The sequence below is a fragment of the Trachurus trachurus genome, assembly GCF_905171665.1.
Source record: "Trachurus trachurus genome assembly, chromosome: 8".
NCBI lineage: Eukaryota > Metazoa > Chordata > Actinopteri > Carangiformes > Carangidae > Trachurus > Trachurus trachurus.
This window is the reverse complement of record NC_139905.1, coordinates 1,691,445-1,709,341: the sequence shown is the minus strand read 5'-3', so window position 1 is coordinate 1,709,341 and position 17,897 is coordinate 1,691,445. Positions and strand designations below refer to the sequence as shown.

The 17,897-nt window shown below is 46.0% G+C and overlaps 1 protein-coding gene and 1 long non-coding RNA gene across 3 annotated transcripts in view; one reads left to right on the top strand and one right to left on the bottom strand.

Annotated features, from left to right (window-relative positions):
- LOC310989777 (NLR family CARD domain-containing protein 3-like) overlaps positions 1-17,897 on the bottom strand; it is a gene marked incomplete at its 3' end in the record, with an annotated part of 219,808 nt that overhangs the window by 77,149 nt on the left and 124,762 nt on the right. Inside the window, exon 9 of the mRNA XM_083976925.1 lies at positions 5,545-5,721. Within this exon, the coding sequence (XP_083833051.1) occupies positions 5,545-5,721 (177 nt within the window). The remainder of the gene's footprint in view (positions 1-5,544; positions 5,722-17,897) is intronic.
- Positions 843-2,522, top strand: LOC310989479. Of its 2 annotated transcripts, none has more exons than XR_014595537.1 (3): positions 843-1,124; positions 1,229-1,299; positions 2,203-2,522. It is a non-coding gene; the product is annotated as an uncharacterized lncRNA (long non-coding RNA). The 2 variants fall into 2 exon arrangements; XR_014595538.1 differs by having other exon boundaries at positions 1,219-1,299.

Sequence of the window (17,897 nt, the reverse complement as noted above, 5' to 3'; positions counted from 1 at the left end):
GTTATATTAATACATTGTGAGTTAAATGTAAATAATTTATCTCCACAAACGTCCCACTCTGTCTTTATGAACCAGTTCTAGAGCTGCTTTGGCTCTAACATCCTGAACACACACTTCACACTGTGGGACAGGTTTGTCTCTGGTCATTTGTAGCCCACAGCAATTAAACAGTTATGCATTCACTTCAGTAGAGCTCAAAATGTAAATTCATGTTTAAAAATGCACTTGAAATAAATAGTTTAATATTTTACATAAAAGCACTTAAAACAAAGACACACATTTAAAAATGATAAAGTGGGTCAAACAGCAGAGTCAAGTGGAGGTGCACGGTAGCCAGTGAAATGCTTCATCCACTTCCTGAGTGAAGACCAGCTGGTCAGGTGAGGACAGGTGAGTTTTAATATGTAGTCAGCTGACTCATGTTTCCGTTAACCATGATGATAATTGTTGCCGTTGTAAACTGTGTCGGTCCATGCTAGTGCTAATACAATCCACTCGCTGTGATGCTAATTACTTCAAGTTAAATCCTATTGGGTTAGCCTAACAGTGTTAATGGCTTTGAAGTGGTGAGTGAGAATATCTTAGTAAATACTGCTGAGCAGCAGACATTTTCTGACTACATGCTGTGTAAAAGAAACTGTTATTCAATGTGTTCTGAAATACTTTGTGTAAAGTACTGCAGCTGGCTGTGGGTTAACACGGGTTCATATCAAATATTTACTGTTAATGCTGGTATTTCTGTAGCTAATAAAAGTTAAATGATGATCTGAAGATTCATAGTCTTTGTAAGTCATTAGAGTTTAACCGTATATTTAAAGGTGCATCAGTGAGTTAATTTTTGAGATCTCCCTTATGTATTTGACATGTAATTGAAATGTAGTAAAAATGTCTAATTGCTCACAACTTAGCATCAAGTAATTGTATCTTGACCTTGTCTCAGGTCCCAGAGTGAATACTTTTCAAAATGCCACCCTGCTGAGATGGTGGAGCCGACCTAGAGTGATCCAGAGATTTGTGAAGATTTCAACAGTTTCCAGAGAGAGAAGATGTTCCAGTACTGGATGACGAGCCAAGCCCAGAGAGATACTGAACCACTGGCTTTCAGCAAGGAGACAGCAAACTAGGTAACACTTATGTATTCCTCCTCTTTGTCAAGAATGGTTACACTTTACATCCATCATTTACTGTGTGTTGATGATGTAATACATTTTGTCTGAGGATTTTAAAGGTAGTGGAAAGTTCCCACCACCTTTGTTAACCTGGTCTGGTCCTGTGAAAGAGGATCCACCACAGACACAGGTAGGTGTACAACAAAAACAAGTCTTTATTATAGTGAGTCATTCATGAAGAAATACTTGTGACATCTGAAAGTGCAACCAGCCCCACAGAGGGCCAGGCAGCTGCTGCACAACCCTGCAACACACAGCACCACAAATGAAGGAGAGATTTACACAGACACACTGCACACAATACTAAATGCACAGCAACCTTTACACTGCACACAGAGGGAACTCAGTGACAAAACACACATCAATACAGACCAGTCCACTCTGGAGGCAGCTCAAAACCACTTCTACCACAGAAACACAGAAACACCTGCCTCAATCATTTTTTATATCAGTCGATATTGATATTTATCACAATATAACTCAAGTCACTATTTTTGTCAAGTCTAAATGTTCCCTCATACTCACAAGTGAGATTTGAAGATATCAGAAGGTTATTTCTGATTTAAATATTTATTTTCCGTCAAAAATTGAACATGATGATGAGATTATTTTGTGCAGATGCATTTTAATTTGATGTCCCTGCGTTTCAAACCATGGTAAATCACTGTTAATAATTATTGTTAGGAATCATTAACATGTGCACATGTGACAGCCTCTGCACATAGGATATAGGCCTATGAAAATAATTATTATATGTAAGATGGATGTTGCAACTTTATTTATTTTTTGATCAAACACGTAGCCCTTCGTGAAGTTTTTCAATTGTGTTGAAAATTGAAAAAAAAGTCATGTAGAATGGAAATACTTTACATGTAAAAATGTGAACATTTGAAAACACAAGTGTCTCCTTGGTTTTGCGGTCAGTCGTCTGAGTTCTCCTTCATATTTTCTTTCGAGGCAACACTCATTCTCTCTCTCTCTCTCTGTCTTTTTTCCCCCGGTGATGTCCCACTGCTGACGTGCACGGCTGCAGCAGCCCAAACATTACCACGTGTTGTCGTGTTGTGTCTTCCTGTGCCGTGTCAACCTAACCTGGCTGGCTCAGCGTTCAAGCCACTCACTTCTCCGTCGGTCCCTCGCTACCTAAAGGAGGTGTAGAGCCCCCCTCCTAACAGATGATGTGACACAGCTCCCCTATTTAACCGTCTTCTCTGCCGGTGACACTAAAAGTCGTGAACAGCACCGAGCCGCCACGGCACCACGGCCACCGTCTCACCAACAGCTGCAGACACACAACATTTCCTGTCTGTCTCCGACGCCGTCCAGCCTCCTCCTCCCCATCCACTGATACAGGTGAGTGTGATTACTTCTCATACCAGAGATGTTCAAGTCTTTTTCTGCAAGTCCGAGTCAAGTCTCAAGTCTCTAAAAAATAAAAGTCTCCTGTCTCTTCTGGTTGTAATGACCCTTCTATCATCTGCTGCTATCCAGTCTACTAAGGATACTGCACAGCTATATCTAAGCGATTCAAAGCATTTACTGTAGGTTATTATCACTCCTTTATCTATACAGTAGCCTATTGATTAGTTGTTTATTATATGATCACTTTAAACAGGATATTGCAATGCAATATGAAGAAAACGCAACCTCGAGTCCCCATCTCTGTCTCTTACAGATGAACATCATCAGTCATTCATTCTCCCAGAAAACTCTCTGGGAAGCTCACAGGGAGACAAAACACTCCCTCACTACACTGATATAGTCAGTTACTGAGTCGTGAATGTTGAGTTTTGTACCATCTTGTACCATCCGGAGGCAGCAGCAGCTTAAACAGAAAAGACGTGCTGCGGGTATGATGGGATGTAGCCTGCAAAGTCTGTCTTAGTGTTGCGTTGAGGCGCTGTTTACTGTCGTTGGAGCAAACCTCTGCATCTACTCTGTGCTCTGCAACTCCAGTGCACTGTCATAAGCCAAGTCCACTCAGTGTGTCTCTGCCTGGGAAGAGTCCTAGACATTCTTGAACTTTGAAACGTTGACTGTCAGGCTCTGTCGCTCATCTCAAACACATACTTGTTGCCGCTCGCACATCCTCGTCTTACCGCCGCTGTTTCCGTTCTTGGTGTGCGTTGCTTTTGCACTGGCTACACCACTGCTTGCATTGACAGGCTCTGACTTTGTCTCCTTTCCAGTCTTTACGTCTGAAGACCACGATGTCGGCGCTCTCAGCTCTTCCAGTGACGGGTTTAATTTTCGGTTGCATTTGAACTTTAATTATGTTGTCGCTGCTGCTCTGCGCATTTTTTCAGTGTCCTTGTAGCTCCACAGTTTGGAATTCAGCAAAAGTTATTGCCACTGTACTTATCATCTATGTTGTTCTGTGTGTCTGTCAGTCAAACTTCATTTTATTCTTATTTTTTGACTTAAAGATAAAGTTGGTAAATCATTGATCCATGGTTCATTGATCCATCACCACAGATTGAACTGGTTTGTAAATTCCAGCTGTAAAACTATGGAATTACTTTTGTATCAAATCGATCCAAACAAAACCTCTTCAACGTCAAACAGAAACAAGAGCTTGAGAAAGAATCAAACTTTATTTAAGAGAGAAAAAAACTCACTGAAGCAAAAAAAGCCTGTCATCTCAAAAGCAAAATGTGTGACTTGAAAACAAATTACAAATCTATTGGTTCCTTTAATTCTTTAGATAAATGTGTTTTTGCTGCTTCATGTTCAGTAAACAGGGTTTTGCTCTTGCTGTTGTCACCTCTCTCTCCTCTGCTCCCTGAGAGACCAGAGTCACATTAGAGCCAGAAAAAACTACATATAAAATAATATACATCATTGATCATTAGACAAAATAAACAGTGTTTACGAACATGGTGCGTACATTAATGTGTTCACTGTTGTCATAGCAACCTGATCTGAACCTCCATCATGTTTAGAAACTCTGAATAATGTGGAAACGGAAATGAGCTGCAGTTCTTCACCACACCACAAGATGGAGCTGACTGATCAGAATGGATGAAGAAGGAAACAAGAGGAGGAGGAGGAGGAGGAAGAAGAGGAGGAGGAAGAGGAGGAGAGAGGAAGAGGAGGAGGAGAGACTGTGATGATCTCTGAACACACAAACACCTCTTCACTTCCATCAGGATCATCATTTCCATCTGAGAAGAGAAGCAGAGGACAGAGGTGATGGATCAGTGGTTTTCTCTCTGCTCTGATTGGCTGACTGTTGTCTCTCTCTGCTCTGATTGGCTGACTGTTGTCTCTGTTATTGTCTCAACACTCACACTGACTTTAGTCCAATAGTGCTGAAAGCAGCACAGACTGACTCCGCCCCCCTACTGACCTCACAGTCTCCAGTCTACAGTCTGGACTCTCCACAAGATCATCCAGATCCTTCAGGTCTGAAGACTTCAGCTTGTTTCCAATCAGGTCCAGTTCTCTCAGGTGGGAGGGGTTGGACTTCAGAGCTGAGACCAGAGAAGAACAGCTGATCTCTGACAACCTGCAGCGCTTCAATCTGAATAAAGAATAAAAGAAGATAAATTCATTGATAACTGGTCAGATGTGTCCTGATCAATAACCAGATGTGTCTTTACCAATAATCAGTCCTGTTGGACTAAACACTGACTACAACTCTCTGATTTAGAGACTCTGATTCTTTTAGACAGATTTATATTTGTACCATTTCATGTCACTAACTTTGTGTTTTTCTTCTTCTCTGTTATTATTATTGTTGTTGTTGTTGTTGTTGTTGTTGTTGTTGTTGTTGTTGTTATTATTATCAACTTTATTGATCAACTGGTATCAGGGTCAAATCAATAAACTAACAGCACAGGGGTCAATGACGTGATGAAACCCAGTGTCAAGTGGTGTAACTTTGATTTTTGATAAAAATCTGAATAAAGAGGAAAATAAATCTGGACTAAAATGAGGAATTAATACAACTCTGTGTTTCTGGACTAATTATACTTTAGACATTTATTGTCCCTCTAGGGAAATTCTTTTTCACATGACCATTTACATTTCGTTTCACCAGACACATAGAAACACACACAGATTACAACACATTGCCACACATTTTTACACTCTGGCCAGGTTATCTTGGCCTCTTGTTAAGGGTCGCTAAGCGAAGAATGGTCTGTGCTGTCGCCATAGACACATAGACAAATTTACATCATTTGTCACATATTATTTAGAAGAAGAGTTGTTTGTTTTTAGGACATGTCCTGCTCAAGATGCATTACAATCTAAATATAGGAACAGAGATTTTTTTTTTTTTTCAATTTAATGTTTTAAGAAGAAAGTATATTTTTATAAATTCACTTTAATCCACTGTAGGTGGATCAGATACAACAGTCAGTGAACTGACCCCAGAGTCTCCAGTCTACAGTCTGGACTCTCCAGAAAACCACTCAGATCCTTCACTCCTGAATCCTGCAGGTTGTTGTTCCAGCCCAGGTCCAGGTGTCTCAGGTGGGAGGGGTTGGACTTCAGAGCTGAGCCCAGAGAAGAACAGCTGATCTCTGATAAACTGCAGTTCTCCAATCTGAATAAAGAATAAAAGCAGTGAGTTGAGGACAAAGCTCCTTGTTGACAGCGTTCAGTGTCTCATCATCTGTTCAGAGCTGAAGAAGCTTCAGAAAGAACAAGTTTAGAAAATCAAAGTCCAACAGCTGAAGCAACAGGAAGCAGGTTAAACAGTGACAGAGAGAAAACAGCTCATTAATATTCATGAGAAGCTGCTGCTGCTTCAACACAGACGCAGTGACTCCGCCTCTTCACCTGTCAGCTCCACCTGTGGCTCCATCCAGAAAAACTCATGTTGTGCAGCCACATTTCTCAGAGACTCTGTCACTGAGCTCCTTCTCACTCCAACAGCTCATCTGCACTCATACAGTGTCAATCAATCAATCAATCAATCAATCAATCAATCAATCAATCAATCAATCAATCAATCAATCAATCAATCAATCAATCAATCAATCAATCAATCAATCAATCAATCAATTTGTTTATTTTGGGCATGTCAATTTAAATCATCATCATCACACTTCATCTTAGTTCAAATAATACAATACACAGCAGCTCATCACTCAGCTTCTGTGCTGCTGCTCTGCTCTGCTAACACACTGACTGTGTTCAACAGCTCACACAAGCCCACGTTCAAGAAGCTCAGCTGTCACTTTGAGCTGCTTCTGACTCCTGCCCTCAGCCAACACTCTGAGCCTGAGCAGTAGGGTTGGGCACCGAAAAACGGTTCCAAATAGGAACCGGTTCCTACGTCCGGTTCCGGAATCGTTAAGAAGCCGTTTGCATTTCGATCCTTTTTATCGGTTCCTAAATGTCCGCACTAGTTTGTTTGTTTTACTCCGCTCGCACTAGTTTGAAGTATTTTGACGCCCCGCACCACCGCATCTATTTTCACAACCATCCCCGCCGCTATTAAATGTCAGACAGCGGCTTTTTACTTTGAAAGAGCAGACAGAGGCGCTGTGTTGCCGGTAGCTTGACAGTGTGGAGCTCGTGAGGAGAGGGAGAGTCACAGTGCAGCGAGTGCAGCAGCCGCCGCGGCGGCCGCCTCTCTCTCTCCCCGGTCTCCTCTCAGTGAAACCAACCCCGCTCTGATGATGCACCCAGCCGCCGTCTCACCCGGTTCCCTCACACCTCCGCCGGCTTTCCCCTCAACATCAGCGCGCCCCTGATAACACACTCTGCATCATCAGTGTTTTTAATGACCCGCCCCCCCGCGCCCCGCACCGCAAATAAAGTAAACATTTCTTGACCCGCACCGCGCGTCACTAGTGTACAGACCTCCTCAGCCTGAGAAGGCAGACATGATTATCTTCTTAAACAAAAACAGTTTTTGATTTGTCATCATGACTGCTCCAGTGTTTGTTTTATTTTGTTGCATATACAGTCACCTGTTCTGCAGCTCGTTGTAGCCTATGTTAGACTGCTTGCCAAGTTTCAGTTTTATAGTTACAGTTAGACCCTTCCTTTTAATTGAATACCATAGTTGGCAAAATCTATTTTTGGAGGCCTATTGGAGGTCTTACAAGCTGTGTAAGATGTATGTTTTAAGTCCAAGCATGCATGCAAAAATGGCCTGTGTGAAGAGTTTGTCAACTCAACATCTGCTCTCAGATCAGTGCTGCACGTTGCTTCAACAACAATTGTCTGAGTTGAAAACAACAGTTGTAGAAGCTGAGCTCGTTCTCTGCTGCTCTGAATCACAAACACTACGACCAGGGCTGGACTGGGACAAAAATTCAGCCCGGGCATTTTCTGTCCAGACCGGCCCACTAGGCTACTGATCAGCGGACACAGCGTAGAAGTCCACAAATCTTGCGGCGTCTTCTCTAACGCATACTACAAAGGAGTTCAGTTTTATTCATATCCCGAGGGAAATTGGATTTGCAGCAAGCATTACAGACACAAGACAAAGGAGAGTCATATTTGTTGTGAATTCCCTGCTGTGAGGAGTACACGTCACAGCAAGCTGCTTCACGCAGAGACTGATGGACTGTTTGCGCATGCGCAGTGTGTTCAATAAACTTCGGTGCAGTTACCTGGTTGAGTTACCTTCTGCAGATCACCAGTGCTTTCCTTCATCCCTTTGTACTGTACAACAGTGTGCGTCGGTGATGATGTAAGTTACGTGATGAATGAATGAATGTTTATTTCATGTGTGACGAGAGCTAATAATAGTAGCAGGGTAATATGTTCGTTTGCTCGTTAGCTTAGCATTTAGCATGTCTTACCGAGCCCAATAGAATATGGACGGCCCGTCCGACATGTAACTCAGTTAATTATCATACATTTATTTCTTCTGTGAATGTTTATTTAGCGGTGTAGCTGCCGTTCATTGAAGCTGCTATAACAGTGAGGCTAGTGTGCTAAATTGACCGGCTCAGTAGCCGACGGGGCTGTTTCAGTCTAGCTTGGTCACGTGACCTGCCTGCTGCGCCAGGCCATTGTGTTGATTAATGATCCTACAGTGCCTCCTACTGGCGATTTTCAGTATGACACGTTACTCACGTCTGTTGTAATTTGTGTTATTCTATTACTAATGCCATTGTAGTTTAATTATTATTAATGCTACTGCAAAGTAAGTTAATTAATACTGTTTATTATTGTTGTCCTCTGCAGACATCACAAACCACACACACACGTCTACAAATGTACCACAGTGTCCTGTTCAGTTGGATAGAGGTCAATAAAATCATCTAAAGGAGAGAAGTTGCTGCGTCTTCTCTGACCGGAGGATTAGGCCAGGATATACACAGCCAGCGTATCATCACCGAAGCTGTTCCGTTAAAAGTGGTCCTTCGAGCCGGATTGTGTGTATAACTGCGCCATGGCAACTTCTGGCAACCATGCAGATGAACAACCTCCAGCTGCGTCCCGCCCAAGCCGGTCTCACCAACTCCCTAAGCACCTACATGACTTTGTTATTGAAGACCTTGGCTATCTGGGCTATCTGAACAGCCGAGATACAACACATCAAGTGATAGAAGCGCACCAGGAAGAGCTTCCAGACTATAATGTGCTCACTGGGTCAGAAGATTTGAAGTTGGAAGGGATGGAAGCCCGCATGAAAGACTTAACTAAGCAGATGAAACAGCTACAGTCAGCCATGGACAGTGTTAAAGGTAAAGCTCACCCTCAGCAGCATCCATTCAACTTATCATATCCTCTCCGGAGCTCGAGCCTTCCTCATATTCATCACAGTGGAGTGACAGGGCCCAGAGTATCCCCCCTTATGGATAATCGGATGAGTTGGAAATCAGCTGACGGAGGATATTGTCATCTCTTGGACAACAGTGAGCCTCGCCCACCTACAGCACAGCCCATACAGCACGGAGAACTCAGCTCAACGACTCAGGCCAGAGCTCTACAGCCATCCGTCCAGGTAGCAGCACAACCGCTGGACCTCAGTGAGTCTACTCATCATTCAGCTACCCTAGCTGGACTAGCGCCAGAGTTTCTACAGCTGCCTGCAGTTCAGTCTGCTCACCACACTCCGCTTGCCCAGCGATTGTATTCACCTTCTCCGCCCATCCAGCATGCAGGTCAGCACGTCCAGCCGGGGCATCAACCAGCTCAACAGGCACCACCGACAGCGTTTCTGCCAGATCATCCTGCAGCCCTGCTGACACATTCACCTGCCCTGTATACACCTCAGCCAGCCCAACCTGCACCTCCACAGTCTCAAGTTATGCCACAGCTCTTCCCCACAACTGCACAGCAGCAGAGTTATCCTCAATCTGTCCAGCATCCGACCACTCCTCAACTTGGACCACCGCTGGGATATCAACCTGCTTCATTCAACCAACAAGGGACAAGGCCAAACTCTCGTGCTATCCCTCCTTATCAGCCACCTACTGATCCAGGAGCAGTCTACTCACTCCCACAGACTGGATATCCCCCTGTAGCCCAACCACAGCTATACCAGTCTGGATCTCAGTCAGCTGCACACTACTCACAGCTTACACCCATGGTTGCTCCACCTACAGCACCAGGATACATCTCTCCCTACAACAATCCTGCAACTCTCACTATGACAGAAATGGCGATTGCTGCTTCATACGGTATTCCTAAGCCCAAGCTGCCTCTCTTCAGTTCCGGACGGGAGAGTGACTTCATCATGCTGAAAAGGGGACTGGATAGTTTACTTGGTCCACACAGACACTTAACTGAAGATTATAAATACCAAGTATTACTTGATCATCTCAAACTGCCTAGTGCCTACCAAATGGCAAAGAGATACATACATGACTCTACACCATACACCAGTGCAATGGACGCTCTGCAGCAACGATATGGACAGCCAAGACAGCTGGTTCAGGGGGAATTGAAGACTATATTGAACTCTCCTCCCGTGAAACCTGGCGACGCAAAGGCTTTCGAAGATTTCTCCTCATCTGTAAACACACTAGTGGGGATGTTAAGTCGCATGGACGGTCCCGCTCAGTCTGAGCTGCGGTGCGGCTCCCACGTCGACACCCTCCTTGGTAAGCTGCCTGGCAACTACAGGGATAGCTTCGCCGAATTCTGTATTAAAAGAGGCATCATCCGCAGTGGGAGCGACCAGACATACACCTTACCTGACCTCGCTGAATGGCTGGATATGAAGGTTCAGGTGCTCCAGGTGTCCCGACGTGCAGCAGAATCCAACCCAGCTGAGTCCAGTCGCATCACACAGAGAGAGAGTAAAGCAGGTAAATCACAGTGGGTCAAACCAGCCTCTGTTTACTTCAGCAGCGACTCCACAACAGGCAAGCATCAGCAGACCTCTCCACAGCGACAACGGACCTACCTCCAGCCAGGCTCAAGGAAAGATCAGCCCACGGGTAAAAGGAGGGAGCGCTTTAAACCCTATTGTCCATATTGCACAACCACCCAGGATCATTACCTCAACGGCTGCCCTGAGTTCGAAAGAATTACTACTGAGGAGAAAGCCGCCTGGATTAAAGACAAAGGAAAATGTTGGAGATGTGGGCGTGGCCACTCACCAGATAGCTGCACCCTAAAGAAACTCTGCTCCACATGCAACAAACAACACCTGCTGATACTCCATGAAGTCGTGGCCCAAGACCCACAGCTAAACATTCTCACTGTCAGCGCCCCAACTAATGCAGTTTATCTGGATCATGCCAGCCACTCAGGACGCGTCATGTTGAAAGTGGTACCAGTGCTGCTCCGTCATGGCAAGAGAACACTAAACACACATGCAGTGTTAGATGACGGCTCTGAGCGTACTGTGATTCTGTCTGCTGCGGTCAAGCGCCTTGGGTTGTGTGGAGAAGTGGAGTCACTTAAACTGAAGACCATCAGACAGGATGTGTTAAAGCTCCAGGGAATGGCAGTGTCATTTGAGGTGTCAGCTAACACACAGCCACGTACCTATCACTCCATCAACCAAGCATTCACCGCGACTGAACTCCAACTGGCTGAGCAGTCATGTCCAGGAGACAAACTGGCAAGAAAATACAACCACCTGAAAGGAGTCCCCCTGCACACATTCACCAAAGTTCAGCCAATGCTACTGATTGGATCTGACCACCCTCATCTAATAACTCCAATCCACCCAGTACGTGCAGGATCTCTTGGAGCACCAGTAGCAGTCTGCACCCGACTCGGCTGGGCAGTGCAGGGACCCACTAACTTTCTTCAACATCCAAACGGTGAGAGCTCTTTCCTTCACCTGTCAGTTGATACACCTTGCTCCGACCTACAAAGGGATGTTCAACGCCTGTGGCAGCTTGACATTTTGCCATATAAAAGCGAAAGAGAGGTGACGCGATCCAAGCAAGACCAAGCAGCCCTCACCATGCTGGATGAGAAGAGCACCACTGTGATAGTGGATGGTGTCTCAAGATACGCAACGCCCCTCCTTCGAAAGAGGAATGTAGCTCTGCCCTGCGCATCACCTGCTGCCGTGATGCCCCTCCTCCGCTCTACAGAACGCCGTCTGTTGACCAATCCGGAGCTTGCTAAAGTCTACAACCAAGAAATACACAAGCTAGTGGAGGCGGGATATGCTGAGAGGATCACCAGTGAGGAGGCCAGTCATTCTACTGAATCCTGGTACATTCCGCACCACTTAGTGCATCATAACGGAAAGGCGAGGGTGGTATTTAACTGCTCCTTCCGCTACCAAGAGAGTGCTCTGAACGATGACCTGCTACCAGGACCCTCTCTTGGGCCGTCGCTGCTGGGGGTTCTGCTCAGGTTTCGAGAACATGTGGTCGCTATCAGTGGAGACATAAGGGCTATGTTTCATCAAATCAGACTCCTTCCTGAGGACCGCCCACTTGTCCGCTTCCTCTGGCGCGACATGGACAGAGACAGACCACCTGACATCTATGAATGGCGTGTCTTGCCATTTGGCACAGTTTGCAGTCCGTGTTGCGCCATATACGCTGTGCAGCGTCACGTTCGAGATCACCACAGTGGCAATGAGGACCTGCTGGAGACGGTAATCACCTCGTTCTATGTGGATAACTGTCTGACATCACTCCGCTCACCACAGCAGGCAAAGGATCTTCTCGACCGCCTGAGAACCCTCCTCGCTAAAGGTGGATTTGAGATCAGGCAGTGGGCATCCAACAGGACAGAGGTAATCTCTCACCTCCCGACTGAGGCACGATCAACGACATCCGAGCTGTGGCTAACTGCTGAAGGAGCTGACCCGAGGGAGTCCACTCTCGGCCTGGTTTGGCATTGCATGACAGACACACTGGGTTATAAATGTAAGCCTGTATCATCCAAACAGCCCACCATGAGGAACGTGTACAGGGTGCTTGCCTCACAATACGACCCGCTCGGATACATAATTCCCTTCACTACCCGGGCCAAAGTCCTGGTCCAGGCTTTGTGGACTACAGAGAGACAGTGGGACGAGCCTATTGCAGACGAGCTACTTCCGGTGTGGCAGGCATGGGAAGGTGAGCTCCCTCAGTTGCATAACATAGTTCTTCCCCGTTGTTATGTTCCAGAAGCCGCTGACAACGACTCATCAGTGAGGCAGATTCACATTTTTTGTGATGCCTCGGAGAAGGCGTACGGATCAGTCGCCTACCTGCGAGTGGAGGATCCAGAGGGACGCATCACCGTGTCGTTCATTATGGCCAGGTCGCGGGTTGCACCCAAGCGGCAACAGACGATGCCCAGACTGGAATTATGCGCCGCACTCACAGGAGCCCAGCTGACCAAGGTTCTACAGACCGAACTGACTTTGTCCATCCAATCCGTGGTGCTGTGGTCTGACTCAACAACCGTACTGAGCTGGATACAGTCGGAGTCCAACCAGTACAAAGTATTCGTCGGTACAAGAGTTACTGAAATACTGGACCTCACCAAGCCCGGATCATGGAGATACGTTAACACTGACTTGAATCCGGCTGATGATATCACCCGCGGGAAGACTCTCCTCGAATTGTCCCAGCCAAACCGCTGGAGTCAGGGGCCTTCGTTTCTGTTCCAGTCTTCAGATCACTGGCCAGTGAACCCCTCAGTGCACACAGAGGAATCTGATGAGTTGAGAGCCCCAACCTTCTGTGGTCACATCTCTACTACCAGCAGCGATGAGCCTGATCCTGCTAAATACAATACATGGACTGAACTACTGCAGGCTACATATCAGTCCCTTCACGGGGCGGCTGCCCCAGCTATGTCTGCCGCCGACCGCATCGAGATGGAGACTACTCTGCTGAGAAGGATACAATCCGATAGCTTCCCTGAAGAACTAAAGGCACTTGAACAGGGCAAACCAGTCCGTTCAGGCAGCCGTTTAAGTGCTCTCAGTCCCGAATACGATCAAGTATTAGGCCTCATTCGAGTTGGTGGTCGCCTACGCAAAGCAGAGAACCTGATTGAAGACAGCCTTCACCCTGTTGTCATCAGCCCTGATCATCTGATCACACAGCTCTTAGTGAAGGATTACGACCACCGTCTGCACCACGCTGGCCCTGAGAGAATCTTCGCAGAGATCCGAAGAAACTACTGGATCCTACGTGGTCGACAGGTAATTAAAAAACACCAGAAACACTGTGCAGAATGCTGTTTGTGGCGGAGCACCCCCGTGGCACCAAGGATGGCCGACCTGCCTGCTGCGCGGCTCCGGATCAACAAACCCCCATTCTGGTCCACCGGGCCACCGGGGTCGACTGCTTCGGGCCCTATACAGTGAAGATCGGAAGAAGACATGAGAAACGGTGGGGCATAATATTTAAATGTCTTACCTCAAGATGTGTCCACCTTGATCTGTTGCCACACATGGACACAGACTCGTTCTTACTGGCCCTGCGTCGATTTATCTCAAGACGAGGCAAGCCATACGAGATCTTATGCGACAGAGGCACCAACTTCCGAGGGGGAGAGCGAGAGCTCAAAGAATCACTGGAAGATCTCGAACCTTCATTGAAGCAACAGTTGGCCGACCAAAGCATCACATTCAAATTCAATCCTCCTCTTTCACCCCATTTCGGTGGCGCGTGGGAGAGGGAGGTAAGGTCAGTGAAAGCCTCACTCCAAGTCGTGCTGCGGGATCAAGTCGTATCAGAGGAGGTGTTGTTGACTGTCCTCGTGGAGGTAGAGGGTATACTTAACTCAAAGCCCCTGGGATACTCCTCTTCTGATCTGGCTGACCCCGATCCTGTAACGCCGAACTTGCTGCTGATGGGGCGGCACGACGCATCGCTTCCTCAAGCCGCATATGGTTCCAGTGATCTTCTAGGCCGCCGCCGTTGGAGGCATAGCCAGGTCTTGGCAGACCGGTTCTGGAGCCAATTCACCCGCCAATACCTACCCGACCTTCAGCGCCGCCAGAAGTGGAGGACCCCTACTGCTGGCCTCGCTGCTGACCAAGTGGTTATGGTAGTGGACCCCCAGCTTCCTAGGGCGCTCTGGCCCATAGGAAAGGTCACCAAAGTTCATCCCGGCGATGATGGGACTGTTCGTTCAGCGGACGTCAATATTAAAGGGACAGTCTACACTCGTCCGGTTACCAAGCTGGTACCGCTCCCCAAGATGCCCGAGGACACCAGTCACTCTTAACAACAGCAGGGACTTGTGCTTCTTCTACACATTCATGAATGAATGTGGGGGCGGCTGTTGTGAATTCCCTGCTGTGAGGAGTACACGTCACAGCAAGCTGCTTCACGCAGAGACTGATGGACTGTTTGCGCATGCGCAGTGTGTTCAATAAACTTCGGTGCAGTTACCTGGTTGAGTTACCTTCTGCAGATCACCAGTGCTTTCCTTCATCCCTTTGTACTGTACAACAGTGTGCGTCGGTGATGATGTAAGTTACGTGATGAATGAATGAATGTTTATTTCATGTGTGACGAGAGCTAATAATAGTAGCAGGGTAATATGTTCGTTTGCTCGTTAGCTTAGCATTTAGCATGTCTTACCGAGCCCAATAGAATATGGACGGCCCGTCCGACATGTAACTCAGTTAATTATCATACATTTATTTCTTCTGTGAATGTTTATTTAGCGGTGTAGCTGCCGTTCATTGAAGCTGCTATAACAGTGAGGCTAGTGTGCTAAATTGACCGGCTCAGTAGCCGACGGGGCTGTTTCAGTCTAGCTTGGTCACGTGACCTGCCTGCTGCGCCAGGCCATTGTGTTGATTAATGATCCTACAGTGCCTCCTACTGGCGATTTTCAGTATGACACGTTACTCACGTCTGTTGTAATTTGTGTTATTCTATTACTAATGCCATTGTAGTTTAATTATTATTAATGCTACTGCAAAGTAAGTTAATTAATACTGTTTATTATTGTTGTCCTCTGCAGACATCACAAACCACACACACACGTCTACAAATGTACCACAGTGTCCTGTTCAGTTGGATAGAGGTCAATAAAATCATCTAAAGGAGAGAAGTTGCTGCGTCTTCTCTGACCGGAGGATTAGGCCAGGATATACACAGCCAGCGTATCATCACCGAAGCTGTTCCGTTACAATATTCCTTGATAGCAGTTAACAAATAAAACACGTAGCTATGAACTCAAGGACTAAAATTGATCAATCAATAAATCTTTATTCATTAGTGTCAAATCACAACAGAAATTATGTCATGACTAGAGGTGGGCGCTACCTCAATTGGGTGAAGGGGAGGGGGGGGGGGGGGGGGGGGATAAGGACAAACAGGGACAATAATAACAAAATATCCTGACAAATAATCTAAATAGAAACATATTACAGACAGTAGCAGCATTAGAGCTGGAACTCATTTGTATTAAAGGTGACTCAGTCATTATGAAACCATAGAGAATTGAAAAAAAAAGTCTAAGAATTACAGGTCTGAATATATGCATTCTCTTATGTGTATGTGCACAAGTAGGCTATGTATTGCCCTACTTCCTCGTCCGCAGCCAGCCAGCTCCACTCTCACCAAATTTGTGACCTGCAAGAAACAGCAAACAGAACTTGTACTCAGCATCTGTGTACTGACAAGTATATGTAGCCAAGTATACTTTTTGTGCAAACTGCAAAACCTTGCAAAAGCATCAGTCACATGCTCAAAACCAAGTAGCCTATTCGTATCAATGAAAGTGTGTGTATCATAAAAAAAAAAAAAGTCCTGTCACCATCATTTATGAACAAGATAGTCAAATGGCTTTGTCGTGTTTTCATTAGGACACTTTAGTATTTTCCAATGCAAAAAAGTCAGATCTTTGTGACCTGAACATGCTCAAGACAGCACAGCCATTAGAGAAGTACAGTAAAAGTAACACATTTACACACAAATTATACCTATTACTCAGTAAACTATAAATGAATTGAAAGATTACAATAAACTTAATGGTAAATATTGTTAAACTATTATTTCCTATAGCCTAGGTTTACTTGTATTTTGTGCTAAAATTCAAGTATCTCAGCTTCCACGTGAATGTTTACTGTTGCTACGGCAACAAGAGACTGCTGACGTTAGCAGCTGTTAGCTAGCTTAGCTAAATCATCTGAACAATAATAACCCATAATATCACAATTCGGCATATTTAAACAAAACCAACCACAACTACCAACAGTCACAGCCCTTCCACTCTGGGCTAATATGTTATCACATGTTAAAGCAGAAGTGAGTGATCCGGTCGTTTTCGCTAATGCTGCGTTCCAGGCAGGCTTTTGAAATCGTAAATTACAGCTTCAAGTCACAACTTACGACTTTGTAGCGTTCCAGGCAACCCACTCGTGTTTTTCCGACCTGTTTTACCGGTGAAAGTCACTATAACGGCCACTCGTAACTTCCGACCCGTGAACTCGTACCAGATCGAACTGGTACCACTTCACGGTCGGAAAAATACGAGTTTCCTTGAACGCACCATAACAGTCCTCGTCCCTACGTCACCACATTCACGGCGTTCCTTGGCTGCACACACAGCCCTGCATGCCGTTCTCTCTCCTCATTGGATAAAAACTGTAGGATACGATAAATGTTTTCTCCTAGGCTCAGAGCAGAGCAGAGGGACTGACAGACCCGTGTTTCAGACCAAACACTCTATGTAAGTGATTGCTGTCGGAAGATATAACTATTTAAGACTTAGCCTATATTAACACAAATATATCACTCACTTCTGCTTTAATTTATGAGGAGCTACGTTAGCTGCAGCTGCAGCTGCATTCACCAGCAGCCTATGCAGTTATCACATTCAATGTAAAAACGTTTTTTACTTTGTTTTGGACATGTCTCAGAAGTGTAGCCAGCCCCAGGCTAATGTTACTTACCATGTCTGCCTCCACTCGCTCATCATCGTCGGGTCCTCCTCGCTCGTCTCCCGGCGCAGCAGCACCTGTGGCTGCTGTGGGGTGGGGGGGTGGCGGTGGTGATCCCCAGCACTAAAGATCCGTCAATTTAGCAGCCTCCACCTCCAGAGACTCCGGCTTTTTAATCGCTGTTTCTCAGCGCCACCCGGGCGTTTCTTACACTAAATACATTTTCAAGTTAGGGAACAGCTTTGAAGACGTTCACTACTCTTTAACTGGCTCAGCAGCAGCAGCAGCAGCCCGTCCACCGGCCCATTGAGGTCCCGCCCCACCCTGGTTCGTGTGGTGATTGACAGCACTGTCAGGGCTCTCTGAGCCTGTCAGCCCATGATTGATTGACAATGACAAACAATAGACCAATAATATGTGTCGATGCTGGCACACACGGCCACAGCCCTCTGTAGCCTGGCCCAATTGGAAAGAATTTAGAAAAAAAAAAA